Source organism: Antedon bifida, chromosome 7 (assembly GCF_963402885.1).
Source record: "Antedon bifida chromosome 7, ecAntBifi1.1, whole genome shotgun sequence".
NCBI lineage: Eukaryota > Metazoa > Echinodermata > Crinoidea > Comatulida > Antedonidae > Antedon > Antedon bifida.
Genome location: NC_136232.1, coordinates 20,806,958 through 20,822,870, shown reverse-complemented (window position 1 = coordinate 20,822,870; position 15,913 = coordinate 20,806,958). Strand labels below are relative to the sequence as shown.

General features: G+C 32.4%; 2 protein-coding genes across 4 annotated transcripts in view; one reads left to right on the top strand and one right to left on the bottom strand.

The window, feature by feature from the left end:
- LOC144848525 (ubiquitin-conjugating enzyme E2 J1-like) overlaps window positions 1-15,913 on the bottom strand; it is a 331,913-nt gene that overhangs the window by 205,908 nt on the left and 110,092 nt on the right. The window lies entirely within an intron of this gene.
- Window positions 8,000-15,913, top strand: part of LOC144848454 (uncharacterized) — a 93,087-nt gene continuing 85,173 nt past the window's right edge. The window contains exons 1-2 of one of the 3 annotated variants that reach the window (XM_078705185.1): window positions 8,000-13,133; window positions 13,482-13,940. In XM_078705185.1, coding sequence (XP_078561311.1) covers window positions 8,192-13,133; window positions 13,482-13,940 — 5,401 coding nt within the window. In that variant the 5' untranslated portion in view covers window positions 8,000-8,191. Of the gene's footprint in view, window positions 13,941-15,913 lie in introns of all 3 variants that reach the window. The other 2 variants (XM_078705187.1, XM_078705184.1) reach the window with 2 other exon arrangements.

The window sequence follows — 15,913 nt, the reverse complement described above, 5'->3', positions numbered from 1 at the left end:
AGGAAATTAAGGACATTGTGTATTACTGCATTAAAACATTGTGGACAATTTCAGATTTTTATACCCAACAAAGTGATTAAAGAGTGTTTGTTTGATAGGACTTTACCAACATATTACAAGAGATATTTCCCCTTGTTCAATTCAGTGTAAGGGAAAGTGTCCTGCCATTTGATTAGTGGTGTACGGAAGGATGTTCTACTGTATTGCAGTTTATTCGTCGGAAATGTTATACTTGCCATTGGGTGATTTTATTCATTATTATACTTCCATCTTGCTAGTTTAACAAACCATTTATGGACATAGGGGTCAGCATAACGTGTTACCTGTTTGACGCCTTTGTATTCTGCAACCATTATTATATCCTAATATCCAGGTCTTTTAAAATATTGTTATTGATGTTTGTTTGCTTATATTTCATTGGTTGAATCTATTATTGTGATTATGACAATGCCATAACTGGTACAGTAAATCTTCTAATTATTCTTTGATTGTTTTTTGGGGTGGGTTACTATTAGAGTAGTTGGTTACTATTACTAATCTTAAATTAGGCACCTGAAAATAGTACGGCTGCATCATAAGTTTTTGTTACTCTAACAGTAACTCCCATGGGTTACTATTAGAGTAGTGGGTTATTATTATAGATTGACGGTGGGTTACTGTTAGCAGATTTGCGGTATTTGTATTTAGTATCAGGGGTTCAGAATTGAGAATTTGAGATCTGAAAACCGTTGATGTCAACTACGGATTATATTGTGCATACGCTACGGAACCACCAAAACAGGGAAGAGTGAGACTCATCTCCTCACCTCACAATGAATGGCTCCTAACATCCTGAAATTTAGTTCTTTTTCTACTATACAGTGATAAACTTCTAACTGATTTTAATCGTATCCTATTCATTATCACTGTGCACTAGTACAACCAAAATGGGTAGCGCACAGTCGTAAACTTCTAACTGATTTCAAGCGTATCCTATTTATTATCACTCTGCGCGAGTACAACCAAAATGGGTATAGTAACACACAGTGGTAAACTTCTCGTTGATTTTAATCGTATCCTATTCATTATCACTGTAGCGAGTACAACCAAAATGGGTATAGTAACACACAGTGGTAAACTTCTCGTTGGTTTTAATCGTATCCTATTCATTATCATTGTGTGCGAGTACAACAAAAATAGGTATATTAGCGCACAGTGGTAAACTTCTCGTTGGTTTTAATGGTGTCGTATTCATTATCACTGTGTGCGAGTACAACCAAAATGGGTATAGTAACACACAGTGGTAAACTTCTCGTTGGTTTCAATCGTATCCTATTCATTATCACTGCGGTAGTACAACCAAAATGGGTATAGTAGCGCACAGTGGTCGGGACAGTGGTAAACCTTTCGTTGGTTTTAATCGTACCCTATTCATTATCACTGCGGTAGTACAACCAAAATTGGTATAGTAGCACACAGTGGTAAACTTCTCGTTGGTTTTAATCGTATCCTATTCATTATCACTGCGGTAGTACAACCAAAATGGGTATAGTAGCGCACAGTGGTAAACTTCACGTTGGTTTTAATCGTATCCTATTCATTATCACTGCGGTAGTACAACCAAAATGGATATAGTAGCGCACAGTGGTAAACTTCTCGTTGGTTTTAATCGTATCCTATTCATTATCACTGCAGTAGTACAACCAAAATGGGTATAGTAGCACACAGTGGTAAACTTCTCGTTGGTTTTAATCTTATCCTATTCATTATCATTGCGCAAGTACAAACAAAATGGGTATAGTAACGCACAGAGGTAAACTTCTCACTGAGTCTATTTATGTTATTTCTCTACGTTATTAAAACAATGTAAATTATACACCAAAAATTAACAAAATTGGCCGAAAATCGATTTTCTCGAAAACTAAGCGATATTTTACCAAACAAACTAAACTACACATCAGTTTTCCTTACGTTTGTTTGTTTCTTTATTTCCATTCACAACAAAAAAACATAAACATACATAAATAATCATTACCAAACAAAAGAATGGAAAGGGGGAATCCTGAAGCACAGCATATAAGTAGAAACCCACTGTTACATTAAGGTCTACCAATGTACACATTATAAGCCAGTTCGAAATTTTGACCCTTTCCACTAAATTATGAATATGTCTGATTTTTTGTGACAAGCACCCTTAACTGGCGGCCTAGCTGTAATGGAAATATTTATTTAGGCGATACTAGCATAATCTGAAAGCAAAAAATAATTGTATTTCAAAAGGCATACCAATTGAATAATACAGAGCCAAGCCCACGACATATCTATTGCTCAGTGAAATAGAACTAATACCCTGCAAAAATGGGCTTCTTTACTATAACTAAGAACCAGCTCATTTTCATTCTTATTTATAGTTTGTCAAGGTTCTTGTTAATCAATCATAGTTTGTGGAGGGATTAAGGATCATAATGGATACAAATTAACACCTTGATATGGTATTCCCTTTTATCAAAATATTTCGTGTGTTATTATTGGACGTTCTTTGCATTATAAAGTAGGGCCTACACGCAGGGGTTAAATTTGTTGCATTTGATTGTATTAATATTGGTAGTATGTCTGTATCTGAATGATATTCATACAATATTGTGAATCATTGATCGTTGATTATTATTATAACCATAACAGTGAGCCCGGTATTTTATTTGTACATATTTTGTTGTTCTTATTGCAACGTAATCAAGGAAGTTCTATATCAATTATTACAGTATACTACACACTTTGGCACTCCTATTATTTAAGGTAGCTTGATTTAAGATTTAGTATACGAATAGAATACTATGTCAGACCCTAATATTTGGCTGATCGGATGCTATGCTAAAACTTTGCACACGACACAAAATGCAACGTCATTCATTCTGTCAATTACAGCCTATAAGTCAACAATTAGATAATATTTTAGAGGAAGTATTGTACTAACGTTAATCATAACTATGAATAGTTTCAGTTAAAAAACACTAAGCGCTTATCAAAAGAATAACATTTAATAACAATAATACGTACTCAGACGGAATTTGTCCATGACTTAGAGAATATAGGCTAGTGTTAGTGTTGTTTCATTTCAAATTATTGTACAGTAGAATTTATTAATAAAGTATTTTTCCATTATGCTAAACATGATGTACATTATTACAGCTACAAGGTTGATATTTATAAAGTGTGATCCAAACTAATACAATCATTAAACATGTTCCACAATCGCATACTTTGTTCTCGATATTTTGTACAACTTATCTATGGATCGAAATCGTCCATATTATTTAAAAATGTTTCCGGAAAGAAACTGTACAGATATAGAAGCCGACCAATTCACTAATTGTGTATTAAAATAGGTCATCAATGGTTAGCAACGCCATTGTCAACCAATATATAAAACGGTCTCAAAGTCTTAATAAAAAAATCGTTTTGAAAAAGATGTCGTTAAAAAAGATATATTAGGAATTGCGTTATTTTTACATTTTGAGTTCGTTTGTACAATTTGCGGCTATAAACGTTTAAAATACTATTGCATTGATTTTAAAGGTATTCATGCTTCTTTTTACAATGTGCAGCTCTACAGCATATGACACCTTTGCCGCACTCGTTAAATTACCGTTTATTTTTTTTAATGGACATTCAATGGTGCTGATGGTGAGTATTTTGGCATTACATTTTTAAACATTTGGGTTTTTTTCAGAGAAACACGCAACTTGAAAAATGTCAGACCTTAACACCAAGTTTAACGAATTGAAAGCTACACTCGGTAAGCATTATGAAGCTGAAGACTACAAGTTGTTGAGATTCTGCGTACACGATCATCTACCACTAGCAGACCTTACTGTGGAAAAATATATTGCACATGATTTATTCAATAAACTTGGTGACACTGGTGTTATCTCACAAAATGATGTCAAACTTTTGTTGGAGATCGCAGAACTAACAGGTCCGAGAGAAGCTGAACGTCTTGTAACTCAGTACATGAAAGATAACAATATTACAAATAGCGATGAAAGTAAATTGTCGTCAGACCGAAAACGACTCTTTAATGCTGTTATACAATCTGAATCTCCTGCTGCATTACAGAAAGTTACTGCAAATTATAAACTTAACAAGTTTAATTATAGACGTCTCTGGGATGTAATATTTCATTTGGAGAAGGAAGATATTTTACATGACAAGTTAAATGAGTTTGCAAGTCTTCTTGGAATACGAGCACAGAAAGAACTCGGGCTACTAAGTAAACCTACAGGTAAAGTATATTTCTTTTTCTTGATTTTATTATTTATTTTAATGTAGTAATAAACATTGTAAATACGATTTAGGCCTACTGTAGGCCTAAAATATTAATTAACAAACATGTTTAATATAAACCTAAACGTTATGCTTCTTTTATTTATTCAATTAATTATAAAAAATTACCAAGGTAACAAAAAATGAATTGTAATTTAACACCGTTATTATTTATTGTGAATATGACATTTATGTTTGAAAAAAGATATTAAATGTGTTTATTTTAAATTGGATATAATAACTGTTGAGATCATGTCAATGTGAATCACAGTACAGTAAACTATGAACCATGATGATGATTGTATAATGATTTCAATTATGGACGTTGTATGTTTAACGTGCCTTATCTTGGTCAGCGGCTGTTCTTAATTGTGAAAATGTTCCTATAATGTTTTCTTTTGTCATGGCATTGTGTTTGTTTTGCGTGATTTTCCTCTTTAAAGTAAACCAATTATCTTGTTGAATAATGTATGAAAGATGTCCCCCTAACAAAAACAATTTTTGAATATACCATTTTAAAGACACATAACAGTTATCCACATTAACCAAAACCTTGTCAAAATAGGTTTTTGGTTGAATGAATTTATGAGTGAAAACATTTCTTTTTTTTCATGACGTAAGTAATAAATTTATAAACTATACAAAATAACCTATTTAAATTCTGATTTAATTAATCTTCATTTTTTTGGGAACAATACATCTACTTAAAGAAATACATTTTTTATTTTAATTTCAAATAATATTCAATGTTATGCTTTGAAATCAATTAAAATATATTTAATTAAACAATAAACTATTATAATAATTCTAATTACATATTTATTGACTTTCAACTACACGGTTTAGTTACCACCAAATTAAAATATTTAATTTGTAAGATATCACAAACATTTAATTGATTATTCTGATTTATAGATGGTAGTTGTGAGGACCACGAAGAAGACGTAGAACAATCATCGATTTTTCGAGGTAATTTAAAATATTGTAATTTGTAAGAATATAGATAATAATTCTATATTAACTAGGTATTTTTCTAGAAGAAGACGTAACTAGGGCCTCAAGCTCAAAACAACCAGTATTTCATAGAACGGGTAATTAATGAACTGATAATTTATTAATTTTTTGTATTAAAAATCCGCCATATTGGATTTAAGAGGGCTCTTAAAAGAGGGCTTTCGACAAACTTGACATCATAACGTTAACATATCATCAAAATAAACAATAAGGCAATTTGTACTACCACTTTTACAGTGGCAAAACAAATCCGTTAGTTTTCGGATAGATTTTCTTTTATATCTTATTTAAACCAGGATTCTCCGTGGCTAATTACTACTAAATTGAGCAGCCCGAATAAATAAAATCAATATTAGAAAATAGATAAATTACTAAATGGAGTTTGGTTGATACCATTATTTAAAAAAAATAATTTTATAAAAGTATATCTCATAAACGTACCTATACCTTATGTCAAAATGTGTTATTTATGTTATTACTTATACCTGTTTCTATGCGTAAATAAAGATACTTTTGTTTAAATAAATAAAAATATGGGATTTCCATGAATATAAATTAAAAATACGACGTTGTGAAATGGTGATTTGAAAATGCAAATAAGGCATGCCTGCTAATATTCTACACATTTTAATTTGTATAAGATAGTATGAAAAATCTACAGAATATCTCAATTTTACCTATAATGTTACCATAGCAAAAAATAATTATCAAAATCGGGGGGTTTCAACCAATCAAACTATCACAGTAAATAAATTATAATAAAGTTGATGCTCAAACAAGGCCAACAGCTATAAGTCGCGTGCTAAAACGCATAGTGATACCGGACCGACAGACAGACCGACGGACCGAAAGACAGACCGACAGACCGACCGACCGACATAGTGAACTATAGAGTCGCGTCCACGCGACTAAAAACGAAAACGACTGGTTCAATTTTGGGGGAGGGTAAGTGGTGGATCCATGATTTTGAAATAGTTATGGGGATGGTTGGAGGCGAGGGTCTTAACTTTATGTCATATCTTTTGCATTGCAATTTTGTGTGTGTGGTGGGAGGCGGGGGGGGGGGGGGTGTTGTTTGTTGGTGTGGAGCTTGAATACGTCTATTGGTTAGAGTGATGGTAGCGGCAGTGTGGAGTTTTGTGAAGAAAGGAGGGTGGTGCTTGGCTGCATGAAATTAAAACTCATAGTAGACAATCGACACAAGTTGTGTAGTTTGTTATCTTTTTCCTGAGGTTGGGAGGGGGTCGGAAGTGGTGGTGGATGGTCATGTGGGATCTGCTTAGTTTAGCGAATGGAAGAACTAATAAAATGAAAGAGGCGCTTTAAAATAAGAGAATAGTAATCTGTTGCATACTACACTTACTCATCACATGTGAATTAGTATTTAACCTAATATTAAGGCAGAATAAGACCATGCAGAACACGTGGTACTGCTAGTAGTCATACATTTTCATACAAATAATGTTTCTAAAATTTATTTTATCATAAATAAGCAAACTAGGTGCTTGCCACACCAGCCGAATCGATCTTATCACCACTGCGACATATCAACTATTTACAGTTACAATACTGCACAACAGTCATGCTTAGCAAAACTTATTACATACCAATTCTAACAAACAAACTTTCTACTAAGTATAAGACCGTAAGGTTTCAAATAGTAGCCCACTATTATATTATTAACCCTATTACTGATCATAATATTAATATACAGTAAATGACAATATTACTTGTACTTTATGAAAAAGCTGGGCTTGTGTAAGATATTATATTCAATTGTATAGATTAGGCTTAATACAAGTAAACCAAATAACATGTACATTAACATGTTGTAACCAACACTAACAAAACAATCAGATCATTAGAAGTTGTTATTAAAAGCTTTACGATAGTTAGTAATATAGATGTTTATATTACAGAAATAGAAAAATACCTGCTTAAAAGACAAAAGTTATTGTTCCAGAGTGCCAAGTTATTTTCACCATCAATAATGAATCGTAAATACCCCATCGACATTGAAGAAGTCTTCACTGAGTTGGAATTGGACATTCTAAAAAAAAACAACAGTTTGATAGACAGCCATTTAACAACACTCTCAGCCCTTTTACATATTATCAAATCATCAGAAGCATGTAAAGTTCTTATAGATGGAGACTCTGGCATTGGTAAAACAACTTTATTAAGGTACTTAGCATATAGCAGTACAACATCTGCTCAGAAATCAATTGCACTTAAAGGTAAAATTATATTTTTTTTGTCTGTAAGGGATATAGACGAAGGCTTTGACATTTTTGATCTGATAGAAAAACAACTAAACATTAAAGATTTCAATAGAAAGACTGGTCTTCCAAAAAACCCAACATTGATTACAAATTTTATAGACAAACATGATGACAAAATTGTGCTGTTAATAGATGGATTAGATGAATTGCGTTTTAAGAATAATAGCTTGGAAGATATTTTTAGAAGGATAACTTTAGAAAACAGTGTTGTGCTACTTACGTCGCGATCAGAAAACATAGATGAATTTGTAGGAAGATGTGATGTGCATGTGAGAGTGAAGGGATTTAACCAAGATAGTATTGGGAAGTATATAGAGAACCATTTTCAGCATTATAAAAAACCCGAATTAGGTATTACCCTTAGACAGGAATTAGCGGATGACAAGAATACTTTTGCACACAAATTGTGCGAAAATCCTTTGTTTCTTCTGTCATTTTGTATTATTTGGGAAGACAAAGCAATTCTTCCTTCTAATAATGCTGATCTATTCAAAGACATTTTGTGCTGCAATGTAAATCATTACATTGCAAAATATGAAAACCAAGAAAGCGTTTTCAAATTTGAAAATATTCCAGAAAATTATGCAAATACTATGATTTTTCTTGGTAAGCGTATGTATGATACCTTAAAAAAAAATCAACTTTCAATTAAAAAAGGGGATTTGGGAGCTAATGAAAATAAGGACATGGTTAAGATGGCCCTTAACCTAGGATTTATTTATGAAGAAGCATCGATGTCACGAGGCAAAAGTGAAGTTTTCTTTTCTACTAAGCATAAATTAATACTAGAATCACTAGTAGGGTTTTATTTATACAAACTCTGTGAGAATGAAGGTATGACGAATGAGTACACAGCATATGTAAGACAATTTGAAACTGAGTGGAATGTAGTAAGAGAATGTCCATATTTAACGATGGCAAATAGGTTTGCAGTTGGATTTCTTGGTACAAATGCAGGTAAATTCTTAAAGCATTGGGTTACACATGATGTATCAACATATCGTCCTTTGATACACACTTACTTAAATTATGTAAAAGATGAACATCGTGATTATGTGAGCAACGACCTTATAGATCACATGGAAAATATGCAATTAAAACATACAGCCTTATCAAACTCATTAAAAATGTTTATTGTGCACTTCAATCAAAATTTAGGTGAGCATTTTATACATCGTATATGGCAACTAAGTAGAATGAATCTTAATGAGCTTGATTTAAAGAAATTCTGTAATACATTATCAATTGATAGCAGAGGAAAAACTCTTGCACATATAACATATTTCTTTACACCTACACTTGACATTCGTAATTGCAATCTATCAGGTGATGTAATAAATGATATGATTAGAGAGTGGTCTGTAATGGGTGGTGGGTTGATAATAAACAGCCTTAATATAAGTAATAATAATCTCAGAAACATCGATTCTAAATTACTGCATTATTTAATGAACTTGTCGCCTTTGTATATTTCATTTGAGATGAGTGATTGCAATCTATCAGGTAAAGTAATGACTGATATCTGTAAGTGTAGTGGAAAATATTCGCCAAAAATGTTAATGTTTACAATAGCTGGAAATAATCTCTGCGACATTGACGGTACTTCATTTGGTACTTTCTTGAGTAAGATTCCTACATTACTTAGACTTGACATGCATGATTGCAAACTAACTGGTGACGTAATGAATAAGGTGATGAACGTGTATTCAGGTAGTATTTTACAATTACAAGAGCTTTGTGTTCAGGAAAATGACCTCAGTGATATTGATGGTACTCTTTTGGGCAATTTGTTGTGTAACACCCAAAAGCTGCTTAAACTTGACATGCATGACTGTAAACTATCAGGTGACATAATGAATCAAATGTTTGAAAAGTATACAGGACACGAGTCAGAAATACAAGTGCTTAATTTTGGAAAAAATGATATCAGTGACGTTGATGGTACTTTACTGGGTACATTCTTAAGTAAGTCTCCTAAGCTAATTATACTTGATATGCATGGATGTAAACTATCAGGTAATATAATGAATACAATAATCGAAATGTGTGAAGCAGATAAGTTGCAATTACGAGAGCTTAATATTGGTAATAATTATAACAGTAATATTATAGGAACCTCAATAGACGGATTCTGTAACTCTCCGAAATTGTGTATTGACATTCATGATTCAGGTAATGAGGTAATCAGGGTCGATGCAAGAAAGGATAATGTTATTATTGAGAATGGTAATATACCTAGAGCTATCTTGAGTATTTCTCCAAATGATTACAATTTATCGGTTTTACCTAGGCCTAAACTTAATACTAGAAATAATTTTAGTAACATCGATGGTACTTTACTGGGTAAGTTCGTGCATACGTCTTCCAAACTGAATAAACTTGTTATGCATGATTGCAAATTATCAGGACGCATAATGAATGAAATGATCAAAGTGTGTGTAAATGATAAGTTAGATTTACAGGAACTCTATATTGGGAACAATGACATCAGTGACATAAATGGTGCTTTACTTGGTACATTTTTGTTTCATTCTCCTATGTTACGCATACTTAGCATGTATTATTGCAAAGTATCAGGAAAAGTTATCAATGAAATGTTGAGTGAGTATTCAGCAGATGAATTTCAATTAAAAGAACTTTTTTTGTTGGATAATGATTTGAGTGACATTGACCCTACTTCACTGAGTAACTTCTTGAGTAAGTCTCCTCAACTGCTTAAACTTTCTATGGATAACTGTAAACTGTCAGGTGAGAACATGAATACAATTATAAAAGCTTATGATGCGGGAGATCACTTTGAACTACAAGAGCTATATATTGGAAATAATGATTTCAGTAACATCGATGGTACTTTACTGGGTACTTTCCTGTGTAAGTGTTCTCAACTACGTAAACTTCACATGGGCAATTGTAAACTATCAGGTGAGAAAATGAATACAATTATAACAGCTTATGATGCGGGAGATAACTTTGAACTACAAGAATTATATATTGGTAATAATAATGATTTCAGTGACATGGATGGTACTTTACTGGGTAATTTCTTGAGTAAGTCTCCTCAACTGCGTAAACTTGCTATGCGTTATTGCAATATATCAGGTGAGAAAATGAATACAATTATAACAGCTTATGATGCAAGAGATCACTTCGAACTACAGGAGCTATATATTTCTTATAATGATTTCAGTGACATCGATGGTACTTTACTGGGTAATTTCTTGAGTAAGTTTCCTCAACTGTGTAAACTTCACATGAATGATTGTAAACTATCAGGTGAGAAAATGAATACAATTATAACAGCTTATGATGCAAGAGATCACTTCGAACTACAGGAGCTATATATTTCTAATAATGATTTCAGTGACATCGATGGTACTTTACTGGGTACTTTCTTTTGTAAGTGTCCTCAACTGCGTACTCTTACCGTGCATGGTTGTAAACTATCAGGTGAGACAATGAATATAATTATAACAGCTTATAATGCGGGAGATCACTTTGAACTACAAGAGCTATATATTTCTAATAATGATTTCAGTGACATTGACGGTACTTTACTGGGTACTTTCTTTTGTAAGTGTCCTCAACTGCATACAATTTTCATGCATAGTTGTAAATTATCAGGTGAGACAATGAATACAATTATAACAGCTTATGATGCGGGAGATCACTTTGAACTACAAAAGCTATATATTTGGAATAATGATCTCAGTAATATCGATGGTACTTTACTGGGTACTTTCCTGTGTAAGTTTTCTCAACTGCGTAAACTTCACATGAGCAAGTGTAAACTATCAGGTGAGAAAATGAATACAATTATAACAGCTTATGATGCAAGAGATCACTTCGAACTACAGGAGCTATATATTTTTAATAATGATTTCAGTGACATCGATGGTACTTTACTGGGTAATTTCTTGAGTAAGTCTCCTCAACTGCGTAAACTTAACATGCATAGTTGTAAACTATCAGGTGAGAAAATGAATACAATTATAACAGTTTATGATGCGGGAGATAACTTTGAACTACAAGAGCTATATATTTGGAATAATGATCTCAGTAATATCGATGGTACTTTACTGGGTACTTTCCTGTGTAAGTTTTCTCAACTGCATAAACTTCACATGAGCAAGTGTAAACTATCAGGTGAGAAAATGAATACAATTATAACAGCTTATGATACGGGAGATAACTTTGAACTACAAGAGCTATATATTGGTAATAATGATTTCAGTGACATCGATGGTACTTTACTGGGTAATTTCTTTTGTAAGTGTCCTCAACTGCGTAAACTTAACATGCATAGTTGTAAATTATCAGGTAAGACAATGAATACAATTATAACAGCTTATGATGCGGGAGATCACTTTGAACTACAAGAGCTATATATTTGGAATAATTATCTCAGTAATATCGATGGTACTTTGCTGGGTACTTTCTTGTGTAAGTTTCCTCAACTGTGTAAACTTTACATGAATGATTGTAAACTATCAGGTGAGAAAATGAATACAATTATAACAGCTTATGATGCAAGAGATCACTTCGAACTACAGGAGCTATATATTTTTAATAATGATTTCAGTGACATCGATGGTACTTTACTGGGTACTTTCTTTTGTAAGTGTCCTCAACTGCATAAAATTGTCATGCATAGTTGTAAATTATCAGGTAAGACAATGAATACAATTATAACAGCTTATGATGCGGGAGATCACTTTGAACTACAAGAGCTATATATTTGGAATAATGATCTCAGTAATATCGATGGTACTTTGCTGGGTACTTTCTTGTGTAAGTTTCCTCAACTGTGTAAACTTCACATGAATGATTGTAAACTATCAGGTGAGAAAATGAATACAATTATAACAGCTTATGATGCAAGAGATCACTTTGAACTACAAGAGCTATATATTTGGAATAATGATCTCAGTAATATCGATGGTACTTTGCTGGGTACTTTCCTGTGTAAGTTTCCTCAACTGTGTAAACTTCACATGAATGATTGTAAACTATCAGGTGAGAAAATGAATACAATTATAACAGCTTATGATGCAAGAGATCACTTGGAACTACAAGAGCTATATATTTGGAATAATGATCTCAGTAATATCGATGGTACTTTGCTGGGTACTTTCCTGTGTAAGTTTTCTCAACTGTGTAAACTTCACATGAATGATTGTAAACTATCAGGTGAGAAAATGAATACAATTATAACAGCTTATGATGCAAGAGATAACTTTGAACTACAAGAGCTATATATTGGTAATAATGATTTCAGTGACATTGACGGTACTTTACTGGGTACTTTCTTTTGTAAGTGTCCTCAACTGCATACAATTGTCATGCATAGTTGTAAATTATCAGGTGAGACAATGAATACAATTATAACAGCTTATGATGCGGGAGATCACTTTGAACTACAAGAGCTATATATTTGGAATAATGATCTCAGTAATATCGATGGTACTTTACTGGGTACTTTCCTGTGTAAGTTTCCTCAACTGTGTAAACTTCACATGAATGATTGTAAACTATCAGGTGAGAAAATGAATACAATTATAACAGCTTATGATGCAAGAGATCACTTCGAACTACAGGAGCTATATATTTTTAATAATGATTTCAGTGACATCGATGGTACTTTACTGGGTAATTTCTTGAGTAAGTTTTCTCAACTGCGTAAACTTCACATGAGCAAGTGTAAACTATCAGGTGAGAAAATGAATACAATTATAACAGCTTATGATACGGGAGATAACTTTGAACTACAAGAGCTATATATTGGTAATAATGATTTCAGTGACATCGATGGTACTTTACTGGGTACTTTCTTTTGTAAGTGTCCTCAACTGCATAACATTGTCATGCGTAGTTGTAAATTATCAGGTGAGACAATGAATACAATTATAACAGCTTATGATGCGGGAGATCACTTTGAACTACAAGAGCTATATATTTGGAATAATGATCTCAGTAATATCGATGGTACTTTGCTGGGTACTTTCTTGTGTAAGTTTCCTCAACTGCATACAATTGTCATGCATAGTTGTAAATTATCAGGTGAGATAATGAATACAATTATAACAGCTTATGATGCGGGAGATCACTTTGAACTACAAGAGCTATATATTTGGAATAATGATCTCAGTAATATCGATGGTACTTTACTGGGTACTTTCCTGTGTAAGTTTCTTCAACTGCGTAAACTTCACATGTATGATTGTAAACTATCAGGTAAAAAAATGAATACAATTGTAACAGCCTATGATGAGGGAGATCACTTTGAACTACAAGAGTTATATATTTGGAATAATGATTTCAGTGACATCGATCGTACTTTATTGGGTAATTTCTTGCGTAAGTTCTTGCGTAAGTCTCCTCAATTATTGTGTAAACTTGACATGAATGAGTGTAAACTATAAGGTGAGAGAATGAATACAATTATAACAGCTTATGATGAGGCAGATCACTTTGAACTACAAGAGTTATATATTTGGAATAATGATTTTAGTGGCATCGATGGTACTTTACTGAGTAATTTCTTGCGTAAGTTTCTTCAACTGCGTAAACTTCACATGAATGATTTTATAATTATCAGGTGAGAAAATGAATACAATTTGAACAGCTTATGATAGGAGAGATTACTTTGAACTACAGGAGCTATTATTTTGAATAATGATTTTAGTGATATCGATAGTACTTTACTGTGTAATTTCTTACGTATGTCTCCTCAACCTCGTTAGCTTTACATGAATGATGAATACAAATGAATAAAATGTTGAGCGGATATACAGTTAATGTCTTACAATTTCAAGAGCTTTGTTTTTCTGGAAATGATTTCAGTGCCATAAACGGTACTTTGCTAAGTACTTTCTTCAGTAAGTCCCTTAATCTATGTACTCTTGCCATGCAAGTCTGTAAGCTATCAGGTACAATAATGAATGAAATTATGACAGCGTATGAAGGAGATAATTTAGAATTTAAAATGATAATAGCAACATTGATTCATTGACTCAATTTATACTTTTTGTGTCCTCTTTTAACTATTTTATATGACATCTTGTTCTCTGTTTTATGTGATTTTATTCTTTTTTACTGTTTGTGTGACAATGTTTTTAGACAATTTTAATGTGTGTACATTCAGCCAAAGTTTCAAGCCTTTCATGAGTTTGACAATAAAGTTTATTGAAGTATTGAAGTATTGATGGAACTTTACAGGGTACTTTCTTATGTAAATTTCGTAATCTACGTGCTCTTGTCATGAATAATTGTAAACTATCAGGTGACGTAATGAATAAATTGATAAGAGTGTATGCCAGGGGGATTTAGAATTACAAGAGCTTCATATTTTGAATAATGATAATTGAAGTGATATCGATGGTATCCTTATTGAATAAGTATCCTAAGCTACGTAAACTTGATATGAATAATGGTAAACTATCACATGACGTAATGAATAATTTGAGAATCACATTGAATTCAAAAGATATTGATATTGATATTAGGAATAATGATATTGATTACATTATTAGGAATTTGATTCTTGCAAGCCGTGAATAAAAATGAGAGTATCTACAGTAGATTGATTATAACCTGGCCTTGTCAACGAGAACATTTGCATAAAATAAATACCAAATGATTACTTACTTAAATAATCTTGATGTTATTAGCTTAATAAAACGAAGTTGATAGGCTAGTTTGCTCTATTGGCTTTTTTAACTCAGTACATTGTGCAAGTGGTATTCAAACCCACGGTTTTCTAAAGCTTTCTTTCTTTCTTTCTTTCTTTCTTATGATTATATAAGAAACTTTTTTATTTGCAACACCAAACTTTTGAAATGATATACTTTGACACAACGTGTGCCATTTTAAACAAGCACTAATTTATTATTTGGCAACTTACATAATAATTGTATTAACTTGTGTATATCCACTACTATTAGGGAGGTTTTGCAAAGCTACGAATACGATAACGGAAACGGATATTTCACGTACACGTATCGTTTTCGAGTATTCGTAAGGTTTCGAAACCTCCCTATTAACACGTGTATATAGGTGGTTATTAGTACGGATGTATATTAATGTATTAAAGTAATTACTATGCAATGTGTCCGTGAAAATAAGTATAAATAGCCTATCTCAATGTATATCACATCATAGTAGGACATTGTTTATAGTAAGAATATCATGTATGATGGTGTCAATACACCCGTGTATATAGATTTTTAAGGGATGATCTTAATGTTTTGTAGTGTGGGTTCTGTAGGTTAGCGATAACAGATACTGTAATGTTATATATTGTGTTAGACTTTGAGTCT